Source organism: Salminus brasiliensis, chromosome 24 (assembly GCF_030463535.1).
Source record: "Salminus brasiliensis chromosome 24, fSalBra1.hap2, whole genome shotgun sequence".
NCBI classification, from domain to species: Eukaryota; Metazoa; Chordata; class Actinopteri; order Characiformes; family Bryconidae; genus Salminus; species Salminus brasiliensis.
The window spans coordinates 27,813,611-27,831,818 of NC_132901.1; the positions used below are offsets into that span (position 1 = coordinate 27,813,611).

The 18,208-nt window shown below is 38.7% G+C and overlaps 1 protein-coding gene across 1 annotated transcript; it reads right to left on the reverse strand.

Annotated features, from left to right (window-relative positions):
* Nucleotides 1-4,897: 4,897 nt before the first annotated feature.
* On the reverse strand, nt 4,898-7,358 carry LOC140546690 (apolipoprotein L3-like). Its single transcript, XM_072670072.1, has 2 exons — nt 6,576-7,358; nt 4,898-4,903 (listed from the first exon to the last, which is right to left on the reverse strand). Exons 1-2 carry the CDS (start codon nt 7,356-7,358, stop codon nt 4,898-4,900), a joined length of 789 nt encoding a protein of 262 aa, XP_072526173.1.
* Nucleotides 7,359-18,208: the final 10,850 nt, after the last annotated feature.

An 18,208-nucleotide genomic window follows, 5' to 3' on the forward strand; every position in this document is an offset into this window, starting at 1 on the left:
ATAGGTTATCATAAAGGTTGTAAGCTGCAGTGGCATTAAATATATTGGCATTAAAACCCTGTCCTAGCTCCAGCCCTTGTTGACTCTGCATCTTGCTGTATGTGTCCCAGCTCTTTTTCTCTTGTACATATACTATAACCACACTGTTAAAAAATAAAGATCCTACAGTTTTTCCAATTTCCTAGTGCCCAGAAGACCAGTTGTGATCAGAAAACCTACCAACAAATGCCTGAACATAGACTGTTTCTTTCAAGTGACAATAATTATTCATATAATGTTCCAGTGTTCATCAGTAGCTAGGTCATAGTATAGTGTGGTGAGCAGTAATCTATCTATCTAGTTAATAGTGTCTGGGGCTGCACTTACCACACCGGTGAAGAGTAGGAGCTCATCTGAAGAAAGGAGTTGGTCAGTCAAGTGGACAGCAGTGGGTCCTCAGTACAGAATGATGAGCTCAGTGAATGCTTTTATATGTGAGTTAAATCCCCGCAGTGTTTATATTTTTCTTTCGGCTAATCACATGATCTCTTAGACTGGCGTCGGTGTGGTTGCAGATGATTCACATGTGACGGTGGCTGCAGTGGTTTGTGACTTTTATGGATGCAAACAACATTTGCAATAAGGACACCAAAACAAAAACATTGCAAAAACAGTTTTACTTTCTGTTTCAGTTCAAACAAATCATATTGTTGAAATGTAAATACTGGAATACTTGCTACAAAATAAGATCTTTAGCTGCTGCAGGACGAGGAGAACATTCCTCTGGTTATAACATCACTATGCAGGGTTTCAGTAAGCTACAGAACATATTCTAGTAGCCCTAAACAGATCATTGATCCATTGATGCAGATCAGTCAGACTAAACATGAAGGAAGGAAGTTTTGGCGTTCATGCTACAAAAACCTGAAATGAACTTTTTGTTCATTAATTATTTTACACAAGCTTTTAGAACTGGGATACCATTTGGTCTGGCCACTTTCCGAGCTGAGCTGGGTCTGGCAGCGTTGAATTCCTCACTGTTGCCAGATTTGAAGGCAGGATCACATGATTTTAGCAGACTGTGGATTTCACTGTTCATCCATGTATTTTTGGTTGAAAGTGTGCAAATATGTGATGAGGAAAAACAGCTCACAGGAGTCGCATAGCTTAGACACTGTAATTAATGCTTTTGTAATTATTATTGGATAGTATTGATGTCTTCTCTGGGTCCTCTAGACATAGTATAGGGTTAGCTAGCTGCAGAGACTGCAGCGATCAGTTGGGATAGTGTTTAGCTTAGCATCTGCTTGCTTCACTAGCTTCTCAAGTCTGACCCCTGCTCAGCCTTGCTTGTCAAAGCTTGACTACCAAGTGTAAATACATGTGGCTAAAATCTCCTCAGTCCAGATACAGGTCATATGAAGTGAGCAGGTGTAAACAGGGCCAGTGTTCTTCTCATTCTCACATTTTAACTCTGCTCTATTTAAAAATTTAAGGCCTTATTTGCTAGAACCTTGAGGCAGATTACATTTTGTCTCCTGTCAATGTTCTCACAGAAAAACAACAACAGACGCCCGGTCTCCAGTGTAGTCGTCACTGTACTTGGAATTAAGTTGGGTTTGAATTGAGTTCATGTTAGTTGGCTCTTGTTAAAGGTTAAACTGTCTCAGAATAAAAGTCATAGCCCCTCTAGCTTTATGTCAAGCCCCACCTAGGAGAACCATGGCTTTGAGAGAGTCTAGCTGAGTTCAGCACTTGGGTAAATAGGGTAAAACTGGGGAAAAGCCTTATTTGCATTGTATCAGTTTATTGCCGTTTGTTGAAGGCACCTGGGTATGTTCACTGTCTATTTCTGCTCAGTCAACTTAGCCTCTGCTCATCTTTCTACCACCCTGCATTTGGAGCTGCTGGAAAGTCGAATAACCTTTCCTGCAAAGCATGAAATCACTGGAGAGAGAAAACAGTGGGAAACTAATATGTGTCATAATGATAGATAGTGAGTCAAGAGTGACAAGTGATGGGAAATGAAAGCAGTTTTTGTCTGATGTATTTGGCGTTTAGCTGAGGCTCTTATCCAGAGCGACTTACAAAGTAACTCGTATTACAGAGGAGGGCCAATGTAGTGTTGGGAGTCTTGCCCAAGGACTGTTATTGGTGTAGCACAGTACAGTCACCCAGACCAGGAATCGAACCCCAGTCTCCCACATGGTGCGGTAGCTTACTGGTGGTGTTCTGTTTCGCCACACCAACCACCCTTGATTTTTGTATTAGATATTAATACAGTTAATATTAATATCTATGAAAAAACAAACAAACCACATATTACATTTTCACACACACTGTGTTAAAGCACATGCAGTACCACAACTGTGCGCCAGATGTCCAGATGACCAAACACCATTTACTGAAATCCTCATCTTTCTCCACTTCTTTCGCTTTTTAAATGAATTAATCAAAACAAAATAACTTAAAATATTTCAGTGTTTTTCAGAGATCTGTTTCACTTTAGATTCACGGTTGTAGATCAGTGATAAGCCTAAGCCTTACAGTACGATGTGTGTTTCCCAGGTCAGGCCTGCATTCTGCAGTGGGTTAATGGTGTTTTTTTAAAGAAGCTGAAATAGGAGCAGCTCTCCACACCTACATCTACACCCTACCCCAGTTTAAAAAAGTTTAAATTGCTCTGAGATCAGTTTGAAATGCAGTGAAAAACAAAGTTGCTGTAATGCTGAGTTGGGCCACAGGGGGGCAGAACAGTTATATACAGTTATGTGCAAAGGCAGGCAGGCTAGTTTCTGTTGCAGCTAAACTGATGGTGTTTGTTTCTGGAAGATCTTATCCAGTAGCAGATGAACACACTTTCTGTTTGTGGTTTGGATTAAAATAATTAATTGATCATCTGATAGTGAAGCTGAGTAATTTATCTGATTAATTGATCACTTGAATAATGAATCAGATTAGTCATCTCACCATAAGATAATCTGATTAATAATTGCTAATAATCCTCTGATTGATTTATTATATTATAACTTAATCTAATCAACTGTTTGATTTATGATCATCAGATTAATGATTCTGACTCATTCTTGAATTGATTGGCCATTTGATTGTTGAATCTGATCAATCATCCCACAGATTGGTCATCTGATTAATGATTCTTATTAATCTTATTAGTGATTCTTATTATATTCCTCTTTGATGTATCATCTGATCAGATGTTCTGAATCATCACTCTCTTAATAACTAATGAAATAATAACATGCTCCTGTCTGTTCTTTCATGTCAGCTCCAGAGGCATGTCAACCATCTTCATCTCAGGCCTGATGGACTATAGCTGGTAGCTTCTCTGTGCCACATAAAAAGGGTTTGATTGACCGCACTCATTGGTTTGATCTAGACAATACAAAGGGGAAAGTCCAAGGAGCTCAGATCAGATCTGAGAAGGATGATTATAGATTCAGGAACATCTCTTGGGCCTGTTTCCAAACACCTGCAGATTCTAAGGTCATCAATTCAAACAGCTGTACATAAGAACAAGTCATTGGGAGGTGTCTCCACTTTGCCGAGGTCTGGAAGAAGACCCACCCTCAGACCGTCACCCTCAGCTGAGAAAAAAGTGGTTTGTATGATTAGGAACAACCCAAGAACCAGCAAGGCCCAGCCCTGCCACGATCTAGAAGCTGCTGAAACGCCAGTGTCACTGTCTACAGCAGGGGTACAGGATGAGTTGGGGAGTTGATGTCACTAATGCTTTTTTGTAGCTAAATGCAATCAAATCCTCACAGCAATGCTCCTTCAAAATCTAAAAAACCTTGACAGTATAAACAGTTTCTCCAACAAAAGCAGGATTTTAAAAAGCTATTTTTAATACCCTTAATTTCAGAAGATACAATGAATGAGGTGTCCCAATACTTTTGTCCCTATAGTGTATTATTTCAACAAAGTTGGCGTTGTGTTTTTCTTTGGGAAGGGGGCATGCCAGTTAAAACAAGTTTGAGAATGGCATTTGCAAAGTCCTCACCTCTCTGCCACTCAAATATGTGCTTATAACTGGTATTTTGTATAACTGCAAACATGAGCAAATTTAGTTTTTAAAGAAGAAGATGAATGATGTTCTGCCCCAGTGTGTAAAGTTCTGACTGCAGCTGTTGGTTACTGTATTCTGCAAGTCCTGCCACTTCTCATCTGGCAACATACCCTCATTTCTTCTGAATTTGGTTGGTGACTGCCTGTGGTATTTCTTCTCTTTACTGGTTGTTGCTTTTGAGGTTTGCTGGTTCATCATGATACATAACCAATTATTTCTCTGTGCTGTTTACTCTCTCTCTCTCTCTCATATATATTATATATATATTTTTTATATGTAGGACTCCATTTTTGACTTTTTGACATAATGAAAGTCCTGCAGCTTCTAAAACAGGTAACATTGCCATTTAGCATGATTAATTAATTAAGCAGATTAATGTAAATTGTGTGAGAAATGCTATGTTTGCTCCTGGGTTTTCACAGAGCAGCTTTACAGAATCAGTAAAAAAGACAAGAAATGAACAACATAAGAAGACGTGAAAAAGTCCCCCAGTGAGCAGCCAAAGACCACCGTGCAGGAGTACCTCCCTCAGAGCTGGAGGAAGAAACCTTAGGACCATCCTCCTCTGATCAGAAATCACAGAACCACCGACTGTTGTACTGCTCTGGTGTGGAACATAATCTTAATATGTTATTATAATCATAGTGGAGAATAACTGAGTATAGTCATAGTAGTGATAGAGAGTTAAGAGTCCATGTAGTTTTTAACATGGTCATTAGACAGGTAGCAGTGGTAGGAGGGTGGGCAGCTGGTCTGGCTCGGGTGGTGGGGGAGCCTGGTGGGTGGCAGCTGGTCTGACACAGGTAGAGAGGACCCCAGCGGTCTAACAGGTCAGGCCTGAGAAAGACAAACTTTACACATGCATTTGTTGACAAGCTGAGAGCTCCAGAAGCTTGATCTGAAGGTGGAGCAGCATGTGGGCTGAGGCGGAAAAGTAATACTACAGGATTTTACACTAATATGACTCTATGGGTTCTGCAGCATTACACAGCAGTTCTGGAGAGAGGTTCTCCTCCTGCAGCTCCACCACCAAACCTCCATAGTGCAGTAGCACTTCACAACTTGTTTTTAAAGGGTTGGATCATATGAAGCTGATTAGCTTGTTTAGTTCAGTTGTTAAATGTGATGTACTTGCTAGTTTGTTTTGCCTGCAATGATTTAAAGTTTGTGATTTTACTCTGGCTATGAGTTTCAAATGTGTGTTAGGCTTTAGTAAGGGTGTAATGGTGCATGTGAATACTGAATTGTATTAATTTGTTCATAATGAAGAGATACAAGAGGCTCTTGGCATGAAAGTTTATTAACCCCTGCCTTGCTGATTGCTGATTGGTGTTTGGAAATGAAAGTAAATGCATTTTTGGTTGCTTAAGCATGATGTTGCATGAAGCACTTTGATGTAAACCGTGGTGTCTGTGTACCGCCACACAACCAGGGCACTGTTGAAAGAGTTAAATGGGAAGTTGGGGCCAAACCAATGATTGGGAGCTCAACTGCATATGAGTCAAACACTGACTAAGAACTGGCCAACAGTACTTTTCCATCTTTTCAAACACAATGCTTCATTGGTAATTTGTACATTTAATAATGAATAATAAACATTTAATAATGAATAATAAACATTTAATAATGAAACAACATGGTTGAAGTTGAGTTTCAGCTTTAATTCAAGGGTTTAACATAAATGAGTCATTAATGAAATTACAGACATTTTTACGCTTATATTTTTTAAGCTCAGAAGTAATTGAACAATTGACTGACTGATGTTTTCCTCAGTGCTGTAACTTTAACTGTCGTTATTTTACATGTAATAAATGTAGTTCAATATGTGGTTCCTGAACAAGATGATGATGATAAACATTTGCTGAAAAAAAAACAACAAAAAAAAAAACAGCTGAAAGCATTGCTCTCTTCAGGGAAAAATATTTATCTCCAAAATGGTGACTTATAGGAGAAGACAAAAATATTCTGATCTCTGAATGGAAGTCAATGTAAAATAAGAGTTTATTTTAAGTAATTTAGAGCATTTCTATCTGTCCATTTGTCCAAATATTTACACAGTGTAAAGAAGCTGCTACAGGTTTCAAACCATGGAGAAAACTAAAAACGCACAAATATGTTTTTTAATGGACAGCCGTGATCACAGTCATATACACAGGTAATTATTTTGTGCACATTTCAGAACACTGTTTCTATATTTATTTACTAAATTTAACAGACTGAAAAACAATAAAACAAACCTGAAAAGTGGAATGTAATATATTCAGATATAAAATCAATAATATCACAGCGGATTTCATTTCATAGTTGTCATTTTTCTGCTACATCTTTTCAAATGACTGAAAAAGGATGTTAACCTTTACAAATGTTTACTGTAAAATAATGGGGAGGGACGGGGACATCTGAAGGCCATGCCCTGACAGGTAAACCCAAGCTGTGTACTTAAGAAATTCAATGAAAAGTTTATTTATTGTAAATACGGTTCCTGTCTCACACAAAATTGTTCCCTGACCTCCTTAAGTTTGTCCAGTGTTTGATTCAGATGATCAACAGTTTCTTTCATTTTCTGAATAAACTGACTTATGGCTGAATTTCCACTCCCGTCCTTCTGATCTTTGTCTATTTCATACAGTTCTTTGGCATCTTTGACAATAAAGACAATGTCCATCAGAAGAAACACACCTGAGAACACTCCTGTGATTGCTCCAGCTGCTCTCATGGTTCTAGATACCTGCGCTGCCACTTTGCCTATTTCAACAAAATTAATCAGGCGTACAAATTCTGCAGCGTATCCCGCCCCTCTTCCTACCCCGAACCCAATTTGTGCTCTTTGTGTGGACGGATCTGTAAGCCCATCTCTTTGTATCTCATCCAGCCTGAGCTTGATATCTTGCAGGCTTTTGATAATGGGGGAAAGTCTGCTTTGAAATTCTTCCAGAATTGTTTCTATTTCCTCTCGTGAGGTTTTCTGATGGACCATGTCTGTGATGTTGGCTCCAGCTCCTGTTACTCCACCAGCCACTGCTACTCCAATACCTACCCCTGTCACAATCAGTGAGGCACCCAGAGTAAATGGAACCAGGATGAGCCCCACAATGGAGGTAATTCCTCCAGCTGCTCCAATCACTCCCCCTGTTAGGCTTCCGATGGTGGTGTTTCGATGGATTCTCTCCACCCTGTCAGTTATTTCTGACAGTTGATTGACCAGATCCCGGAGTTCATAGATATTGCCGTCAAAGGCTGAGGTGAAAAACTCAATGAGAGACTCATCTGGTGGAACCTCTGTTGAGAACATTGGAGTAACATTATTTGAACTGCATTTCTTGAGGGTAATTATATTCCTATTGAAATAATGAGAAAGATCTTACGATTGTCTATAGAGTGAGGCTGTCCCATGTTGTAATTTGAGTTAGTATTGTCAGAGCTGGGTTCATTGAGAAGTTGTTTGTACTGGTTTGATGAGGCCATTTGAGTCTTTCTTTGGTTCTTCCTGTTTAATTGAGAGATTTTATTAACAGCCTTCAGTTCACTTACACTTTCACATATACCCCACCAGTCAGTTTTAGAACACTCCCAAGTTTCCATTGTTTTATTGACATTTAAGTCCATTGAATAACTTGCAGTGGCACAAAGTCTTGTGACCTCAAATAGTACAAGGTTAGGCAGCAAACCGCCGGGGCTTTTGAGTAAAATGAACTAAAAACTGAAAAAGTCTTTTGCAGAAAAAGTAATATAGGCATTGGCCGCTAATGTGAACAATCGATCATTTACAACCCCGTTATCTAACTAACATCGAGAAGATTTTTAGAGAAAACTTAAAAGGTCTGGTACAGGAACCACATCAGAAGACAAGTTTCTGAGAGTCAACACTTTGTGTAATAGGCAGCTCACACGATAACACCCGGTAACACACCTTAACACTGGACAAGGCCTGGAGCTGCAGGTTCGACTGCAGGTGGAGAGGCAGTAAGAAAGTCAATGCTAAGATGGCAAAATAAGCAAAGCAGACATATGTGGGCCATCAGCACTGACAGTGGACTACTGAAAAAATAGAGGGTGTTCTAAAACTTTTGACCAGTAGTGTACATTGCAAACTGGACATAAATAATATGTCTCATAAATAAAATGACTACATTACACTATGCATACTCTTGCTCAGTTCTATCCCAAATTTCCATTTTCTATATACGATGTGTATATTATTGATATCCATGAAGAAAAATGGAGATACATAGTTGTCACTGGAGAGGAGCAATATATTTATCAAATATATTTTGCAATGTATGAAAATGGCCAAAAATTTATGTTATATATATTTAAAAAAATACATTTGAAACATATATTTGGCATGTATGAAATTGGCCAATAACATATTTTAAAATCCATTTTTTAAAGAAACAAGATATATATGAACTGCAATATATCTACATTAATTTTACTGTATACCTACCTATGAAACGTATATTAAACCATTAAATTATATTTTAGTAATATTTAACTTCAAATATGCTGCATATCTGTGTTTAGAATTTACCCATATAGCTTAATATGAATGTATTTTAAAATAGATTTGGTGTATAGACTACATATATTATAAAACATAAGGGGTTATAATAAAAAATACATTTTAGTGAATGTACTGTATTTGAAATGTATCTGAAATGTAAAAAATACCTGTCCATTGGTTTATTATCCACATTGCATCTACTTTTCAAGTCAAGTCAAGTGGGTTTATTGTCATTTCAACTACATACAGAGTACACAGTGAAACGAAACAACGTTCCTCCAGGACCATGGTGCAACATAGACAGTGCATACAAAACACAAGTGCAACACAAACAAACAAGTGCGGACAGACAACACAGTACAGACAGAGGATAATAAATAATGACTGTAGTACTTCATTTTATTATATTCATTCCTATTATATCTTATTTATTATATTAAAGAATTTCACTACTAATTGTTCAATGATTATGCATGTGACAAATACACCTTCATTTAATTTGATAGTTTCATTGCTTTGAAATTTTAAATTTGTCAAACAACATGGTAAAAACAATTATGGTTAAAAAACTTAATTTAACAAAGTTTAAATCAGGACAAGGTTTGAAGTGTAGGTCCAAACTCTTTACTGCTGTATCACAAGCATACTATTTCCTAGAAATCAATTAGATATAAAGAAGATTCCATAACATCCCAGCTTCATAACCATATTAGTTACCTACACAAATCATGTACATTTTGCAACGTTTTAATCAGTAGTTTGGTTGCAGTATAATGTTGGGTGAATAGCACAGTGGTCACCTTATTGACTTGTGTTTAGTAGAGTCTAAGATTAGAGGAGCTTTAAATTATTAGTCTATTTAAACTAGCTGAGGTTCTTCTTATGTAAACAGTGAAGCTCTTTTGTAAGTCCCTCTGGAGAAGAGCATCTGCTGAATGCCTTAAATGTAAATGTAAATGTAATGTGGTACGCAGCTAAAGCTGCTGTTCAGGCAGCCTCATAGTGTCCTGAACTGCACTTACCGCACTGGAGAAGGTCTGAAGTGAGTGAGCTGGTGATCAGTGAGGAACGAGAAGCTCAGTGAATGCTTTGGCTGTAAGAGACGTTTGATCAAAGTCACGGCTGTGTTTCCTTTTACCTTCTAGTCATGTGCTCCGTCAGGGTGTTTATCATTTACAGAAGTTCAGATTCATTAGCCATACATTTTATACATTACTATAATCTACATTAAAATGAGTATTCATAAATGAGAATACAGAATTAATAGGAGAATAATCATGAAGAGATAACTATAGGGAAACTAAAAGCAGCACAGAATAGAACCTTACTTTGGCATTTATCCATTCAGTTCATGGAAACACCCCACCCAGCATGCTCATGTGGGCTTTCCTTTCAGCACTTCCTCTTAGTTTTATCCTCGACTCCAAATTCTCCTGAAGTCGCTGTTGCATGAGGCTCAAAGCTGCCTTATGTTATTTTTTTTTTAACTTTAAACATGAACTAAACCATAAAATAATATTTTAATAAATGATTATTATTTTTTCACAACCCTTGCAGTGGCGAGTTAAGTAAATAAAGAAATACTTCCAAAAGGCATAAAGCTTATTTATATATATATATATATATATATATATATATATATATATATATCCTCAGGCTTCACATTAGCCCCACATATGGATGTGCTCCAGGGCCAGTAATGGGATATATATATATATGTACACATATATACATGTTCAGAATTTAGCTAGTTAGTATCACTAACTAACTGTATCATATGAGCTTATACTGCAGTGCTAATCTAATTTACAGCTCAACATCAGTTTAGAGCACTGCTGTGTCCTTATGTTCTTATTAAAGGGCCGAATAGCTTTAAACTGTTCTAATAAGACTCAACACTGATCCAACAAGGGCGCCAGTCATGTTGCTGTGTTGCTTGTCATGATAAAGCATGTAATCTGAGCTTCCAAACTCACTGTCCACTCCTCAAAACCCAACGTTCCTGCTAACTCAGTTTTGTGCTTGTACCCATCTCAGTGATTTCTCATCAGAAACAGTCAGAAACAGTCCTAACAGTCAGAGCCCGAAAGACTCAGGCCTCCATCCTCCTTAACAAGGACACTTCTCACATCCCTCTGCTTTAAACTGCTGCATGTGCATTTTATATGGATTTTTTAGATTGAGTATCTTATTTAATTGGATTGAATTTTGATACCTGCACCAACAGGAATTCTTGGCAAATATCTAATTCAGATTCTGCACTAGTTCTACTCTAACATCACATGACCAATTCAGCCTTATACACAGCTCATTTACATTACATAAGAGTTTTTATGCTTTAACTTGTTTCTCAAAGTTTCACCTTTATTTCTAAAAATGTCAAAAATCTATAAAAGGTCTATACAAAGGTCTGTGTCCTTGTCTTGACCTTTCCTTCCTTGTCTGCACATCAGCACATGGCTCTGTTTATGTTTATTTCTTGTCTCTGTCTAAGCTCCACCCCGTCATTAGTGTTCCCACCTGTGCCTCCTTTGTATCCCTGCCTTCTTGTTAATCTCAGGTGTCAAGTAGTTCCTTTGTTTCAGTGCTCCTTGTCTGGTCTTTACCGTGTGTGTGTGTGTGTGTGTGTGTGTGTGTGTGTGTGTGTGTGTGTGTGTGTGTGTGTGTTAACCTCCACCTCTGCCTCCGTCTCCAAGCTCCACAACGGTGACAGTCGCGAAGGCAGCAGAACTCGAGCCAAGCATGAGAAAAATGGTTAAGCTGTAACACCCAAACACTTTAAGAATTCCACCAGAATCTGTTTTTTTTTTTTTTTCAAAATTTTCCATAATGTAAGATGAAAACGTTTGCTAAGCATGCTAGCCCTGTAGGAGGTGACATTAACTAAAAAAGAGAGGCATCAAAACACTACATAAAAGGATTTAATTTAATATTTTGTTATTTTTGCTACTACATCAAATAAGAGACATTAAATGATTAGAAAAAAACCCTGCTGGACCATCTCAGCATGTTTTTTCATGTTCACATGTCAACACCAACCAAACAAATCCAATTTCTATTTAAATTTATGTGGAATTAAATGAAGGGATGACAGTGTTACACCTGACGTCACTGTTGGCACAGGGCGGTGTCATTTACGTCATTACACTGAGTCATTACAGAAATGCTTAGCTAGATGAACTAGAGGAAAGTGTCCCATCATATAGTTATATAACACGTCCCCACTAACATGCTCATATGGGGCTAGGTGGATTTGGGCTTCCCAAAAAATCCCCATTGTTACAGCCCACCTTAATCTCACATGGGTTCCATCTAGGCCCCGTGTGCAGTGTGCAACCCAGACGGGGCCCATGTTTAACCCCTCATGGTCACATCACTGACCCTGGAGCACATCCATATGTGGGGCCGAAGGACAAAACTGTCTGGGCTACCCATGCAGGCCCCACATAGGCATGTTAGCTGGGCTGCATTTGGGTTCTTCAAGGGTTCTTTAGTAAAGGCTGTGTTCCTACATAGAGCCATAAAAACTTAAAGCACCTGATTAAATGGGTCTCTTGAGTTAGAACTCTTGTATATGGTTCTTTAAATAACATTTTCACCATCATCACCATCCCATATGGTGGGTTTGGATAATTAATACAGTATAACATTTCCTACATTTCCTGTTTTTGTATTTTTCGACTCTTGTAATGCAGCAGAAAATTGTAAAACAGCGATTTCAGCTGTTTCCAATTTCTACTGTCTGAAATTTTATTATGACCTGATTAAATAAAGACATAATTTTAGAATTGCACATAAAATGGTTAGTATTGAAGCTGTGCTAGAAATAGAACTGACATTATTGGACCACTAGAGGGCACCAAATGCAAAAACACAGAGAAAGCCTCTGCAGGTTGGGCCTTTAGACTTCATTGCCCGGTCCCAAATCGCCCAGAACCAGTTTGTGAGGGCTCTGGGCTGCCATTCTATCCACTCTGGTGGGTCCTCATTTCTTCATCCTCTCATCCTTCCTTCCAGCTCTCTTAACTCAAAGACTGGTTATACTGTTAATACAGGCTCTAAGCCTTTATGCTGATAACATCAATACTAAAACACCAGGAACCAATAAAAACCTTAGGCTACTTAATTACATTATAAACAGAACCTCCAGTAATGAAAACTGCAGTTAACCCACTTATAGGGATTAGAGCTAGTCTCTGTGTCATGCTGACACTTACATATACACTGCAGGTGAGCACAACAGGCTGGACAGGTCTACATACTTTCATTCAGGTGAGTTTTTACTAGAAAAAAGGCGGGGCTTGTTATGGTGTTTTTTTTTTCACCTGTTTTCAGGTTAATCTAATGTACAGTGAGTTGCTGCGTTAGAACCTCATCCATAGTGTGTGTGTGTGTGTGTGTGTGTGTGCGTGTGTGAGGACTTCTAGCCAATCATAATATAGATGGGTGTTTGTGGTGTCACTTTTTAAACTTTATTACATTTTAAACATTTATTTTAAAGTTTGAACCACCTCTGCTCTGCCTGTTTACCTTCATTTAGCCTTTTTATTATTTATTTATTTATTTATATTTATTTGCTTATTTATCATTGTATATATCATTATTGTTAGTTCAGTTGTATTGTGACTATTTTATGATTGCACTAATTTTAGTCAGTTTAGCTCCTGTTTTAATTGTATATTTTTGTGGTTGTTATTGAAGTTATTTTTAGTTCATTAAAGTTATTAAAAATATTTAGTTATTTAAATATTATTTTAACTTAATTTGTATTTTTTAAGTGACTGGTATATTCACCCTTTTAACTTTTATATGTATATAAAAACTACCCCTTTTTTTTACAAATATATAATTACATTGTATTTTTTTATTTTTATATCTTCTAATTCAATTTATTTTTCTTTTTTTACTAATCAAATCTTCTCTCTCTTTTCGTGACTGTTTTCTTATATTGTTTAAATCTCTTAACTTTCATTTATTAAATATATTTTATTTTCTATATTTGTATTATTATTGTATATTATATTATATATTATATAATATATTAATAATATATTCTATATTATTGTATTATAACCTTGTTTACTGTGCACTATTGGCTACATTAAAAGTAAGGGTCACACTCGATGTATTTCCGAGTGAAACAAATAATGACTGATTGATAATCAGCCAATCCTGGCGCAGGAGGCGGGATCAGACGGAATACGGGTGGGAAAACCCTCATCAAGCATCCTCTCTGACGGGGAAGGTTTGACGTGATTGGCTGGTGGAAAGACGAGTTTGGTGAGTGGAGTGAGCTCCTGTTGTCACACAGCAGTTGTAGAGCAGCCTGAGAGGAGGATAGATGGTGAGCTGGTGTTTAAAGCTTGGTGAAGTGTGTTTGGCTGAGAACTGTAAGATAAATGAATGTGATTGATCTGAACCCACCTGTTTCAGGAGGCAGGAGAGGTGAAAGGTGGAGAGCAGGATGAAGCTGTTGCCTCTGGGGAGAGAAGGCCGGTGAGTGTCTGCATAAACATGGTGCAGGGTGGTGTGATTACCTGTAGTCTTTAGTTTAGGGCTGGGTGAAATGGTAAAGAATCATTATTTCATGATATTTAAAGATATTTTTTATGATTTACAACATTACTGCAGTAATAGAACATAGTATATAGAACATAGTGGAACATAGTATATAGAGCATATAGAACATAGTGGTTAGAGCTCCGGGCTATTAATGACTGGGTTGTGGGTTCGAGACCCGGGCTCGGCAACTGCCACTGTTGGGCCCTTGAGCATGGCCTTTCGCCCTCTCTCTGCTCTCCGGGTGCCGCAGCAATGGCTGCCCATTGCTCTGTGTGTGTGTGTGTGTGTGTGTGTGTGTGTGTGTGTGTGTGTGTGTGTGTTGAAGGCGGAGGCTAAATTCCATCTGTGTCCAACACTAATGGTAGATATAGTTAACATTGTCTTATTTAAACCTATACAGGGTTGTTCACAGCGCTCCTTTGCACAAATGGTTCTATATGGAAGCAAAAATGGCTTTTGCATCGCTTACATTTTGTAGCACTTTTATTTTTTTGAGTGTAGAAGTAAGTAGATACAATAGTCATCAGTTAAATAGAAGATGATGTCATGCTCCAGGTATCTAGGTGGTCTCCTACCTAATATCCTAATATCTAGGTGGACAGTAAATGATACGTGGCTTAATGCATGTTTATGTTGTGTAATGTCTGTATTTATCATTAGAGCGTCACACAGCTGCAGGGAGTTCTGAAGAGAGTGTCCCTGAGTCCCTTTCACAGCAAATACAAGGTAAATACACACACACACACACACACTCAGTCTCACACACACAGTCTAGGCATAAATGTAGATTCTGCAGAGGTAAATTAATAGAGCTTGGGTTTCACACAGGTCTAAACCCAGTGGTGGCTAATTTAACAACAGTTTTCTGTATAATGAGCAACTGAACTAACTTTGAAGGTGTTGGGTGATGTGATGTATGCCCAACCGGACTAGTATGAACATCTGTTCTCTGATCTCTTTCATGTGAAATCATGTTCGGTGGGTAGGCGAATATAGAGTTATGAGTCTTGACCAATGAATTGACCAATTGTGTAGAGTGATGTTCTTCTCCAGCCAGGAAATCAAACCCTTGTCTGCCACTGGGAGAGTGGAGTTGTTACCCACTACACTACACCACCCACCAGTATTAGTATCCCTTTCAGGACCCTTCCAATGCAACTATGTTCAGTCAGACTCCTACTGTGTCCTTATAAACATGTCTCAGTCATACAGTCAATGTTTTTCTCGATGTATCTCTCCCCTCAGACGCTCGTTTCCTCCACCTCAGATTCCAGTTTCTCTTCAACAGCTGGTTCTCAGTCCAGACAGGTACGTTTTTGTTGATGTTACTGTTGGGCTGGACTGTTTCCTGGACGTCAGGTATGTTGAATTTGATCTATGAAGGTGGTGTAATCTTGCTTTTGTTGTTTTTGGGTCTTCGTCTTGTTTTGTTAGGAGAGTGGCTTTCTCATTGATCTGTCAGATGGGACAGGACCTTCAGGTAACCAGATCACACAGGTGAGACGGTACTATCTTAGTGGTTGGCAAAAATTACTGTGATAATAATGATGATTGCAAGAAACTGTTTTTGGAGGTTGTTTTGGCCAATACTGTCTTCTCTAGTCTTCTGTCTTTTGTTTGCAGAACGGATCTCAGAATAGAGTGAACCCATTTCGATCTCCAGCTCAGGTAAAGCTCCCTAGAAGTCACTTCTAGGATGGATTGGTTGATTGTTGATCATTAAACAGTTGATGGGACAATGACTAGCTATCCACGAAATGCTCAAAACGCAAGTTGTATTTACTGCAGTGGTATAAAGGTGACTTGCACTCCACAACTGAGCATAAAATAATAAAAGAAAATGAACCAGAGGATGAGCTTTTACAGCAGGATAATGATCCTAAGCACACCTCAGAATCCACAATGGACCTCCTTAAGAGTTTGGTGTTGCGCAACAGAGAACACCACTACCTGGCACTAAACTACCATACCGTGTGGGAGACTGGGGTTCGATTCCCGGCCTGGGTGGCTGTGCTGCACTACACCAATATGAGTCGTTGGGCCAGACTCCTAACACTGCATTGGCCCACCTGTGTAATACAAGTAACCCTGTAAATCGCTCTGGATAAGAGCGTCAGCTAAATGCCATAAATGTAAAATGTAAATGTTAAGAGCCAAGAGCTGAACGTTTTGGCATGGCCCTCGCAGTCCGCTGCCAAAAGCATCATCAAACATCTGTGGATAGACATGAAAATAGCAGTGCAGCAAGACGACCCCAGACACTTTACAGAACCCCGAACAAGAACTGAAAGAGTCTGAGCTGCTAGAAAAAGAGTTTACAAGTTGTGATGCTCACCAAAGATGTGAAGTACTGACCATGCAGAGTGTCCAAACTTTTGCTTAAGCTTATTATATTGAAACCATACAAGATGAAAATGGAAAAGAAATCTTGCTTGAAATATTATTTTAATATTAAATATAATGTTTAATCTTGAAATTGATGTATTTTACCTATTATCTGATTTAACTGCTATAATTAGTGCGCAAGGTGTTAATGGAGTCACTGCAGTAGTTCAGATGTGGAAGAATGTGTGCTCTCAGGAGTGTCTCTTTGCTTGTTCAATAAATCCAGTCTTTTCTGTTTCTCTGTTAGAACGGGATTACCAGCAAACCATCGAATCCTTTCTTCTTAGCTCCTGAGGTAATACTACTGTGCTTGTTCAATTAGTCAGACTTGACACATTCTTGAAGCTTGACGGTAAGAACGTATGGGTGTGATTATAGGTGAAATGTGGATTCTGCATAGTTTTAAACTGCTGTTGTCTCTCTGACTTGCAGAGCAAAGCTAATGGACTCAATGGCGACCCAACCACTGTGAACCCCTTTTCCACTCAAGGCGAAGTAAGCTATGCTCTTCTGGTGTTGTTTTTATAAAAGTAAGAATTTAAGAAGTGAGATCTAACTGTGGATTTGTGTTGTAGGGCTCCAGAGGAAGCCTTGTTTATGAGAACAATACACTGCCAAATATGAAGGATTTTACCCCAAGGAGTAGGCAAAGTAATGGATGGCCTTCGGCATCTTCTGCAGAAACACTTGAGCCATCAAATACCTGGGCTGTCTTCCCGCCTCCGGCTTTAAGCCAGGGAAGGAAAGAGCTGCAAGCCGCATCCACCAGTCATGCCTCTGATATTTTCCAAGCCACACCTCCTTCCTGGCTTTCAGAAGTACCCCAGAATGGGCCCTCCACTCAGACCACAGATATCTTTCAGCCTTACAAGTCCAATAAGGAAAAAGTTGTCTCAGTGGCCAATAAGAGTAAAGAACCTGATGAGCCATTGGACGAGACGGATTATCTCTTGGAATACATACTGGCCAATCAGAAAAATGATGATTGCCAAACTGCGCCTTCTCCTACTGTAGCGTCTGATGGGCCATCTAGCTTTTTCCCTCCTCCTGTCGTCACTGAAGACTTATTCAAAACGCCAGACATCTTCGGACGCCCTACGTCTGTGTCAAGTGGTATCTTCCAGACCCCCTCGTCTAATGTAGAGAATAGAGTATTCCAAAGTACCCCATTATTTCAGACCCCAGCATCTACTCCAGCTGACATTAAGGCATTTGATCCATTTTCTAATAATAATAATAATAATGCTGAAAATGACGATCTGTTTAAACCCCAAAAAAGCCAACTTGACCATCGGTTTGCCACCCCTTTTGGTACTAATCATGACACTGACACAACTGGAACATTTCAGAAGACTTCCCCAGATAGTAGACTGGTAAGAGCATCTTCAAGACGTCCTCTATTACACTTTATTAGACCATAGAGCTAAAATCAGATTTTTTTAATCCTCTCATCCTAAATGCTAATATTTGATATTTAAAGTTGCATTCTTTAGGTTTTCAATGGAAATGATATAGCCTCATGCAAACTGCACTCTTGCCTTAATTTGGTGCTTTAAACCGATGCTAAATCCTATCTCACAATATCATCCTAATTCCATTTTCAGTGACTGTTGAGCGGTGATCAGGTACACTGCTAAACCAGTTACCTAAGGTTGGACTGTTTGCCTGAATTCAACCTCTTAGCCAGGGCT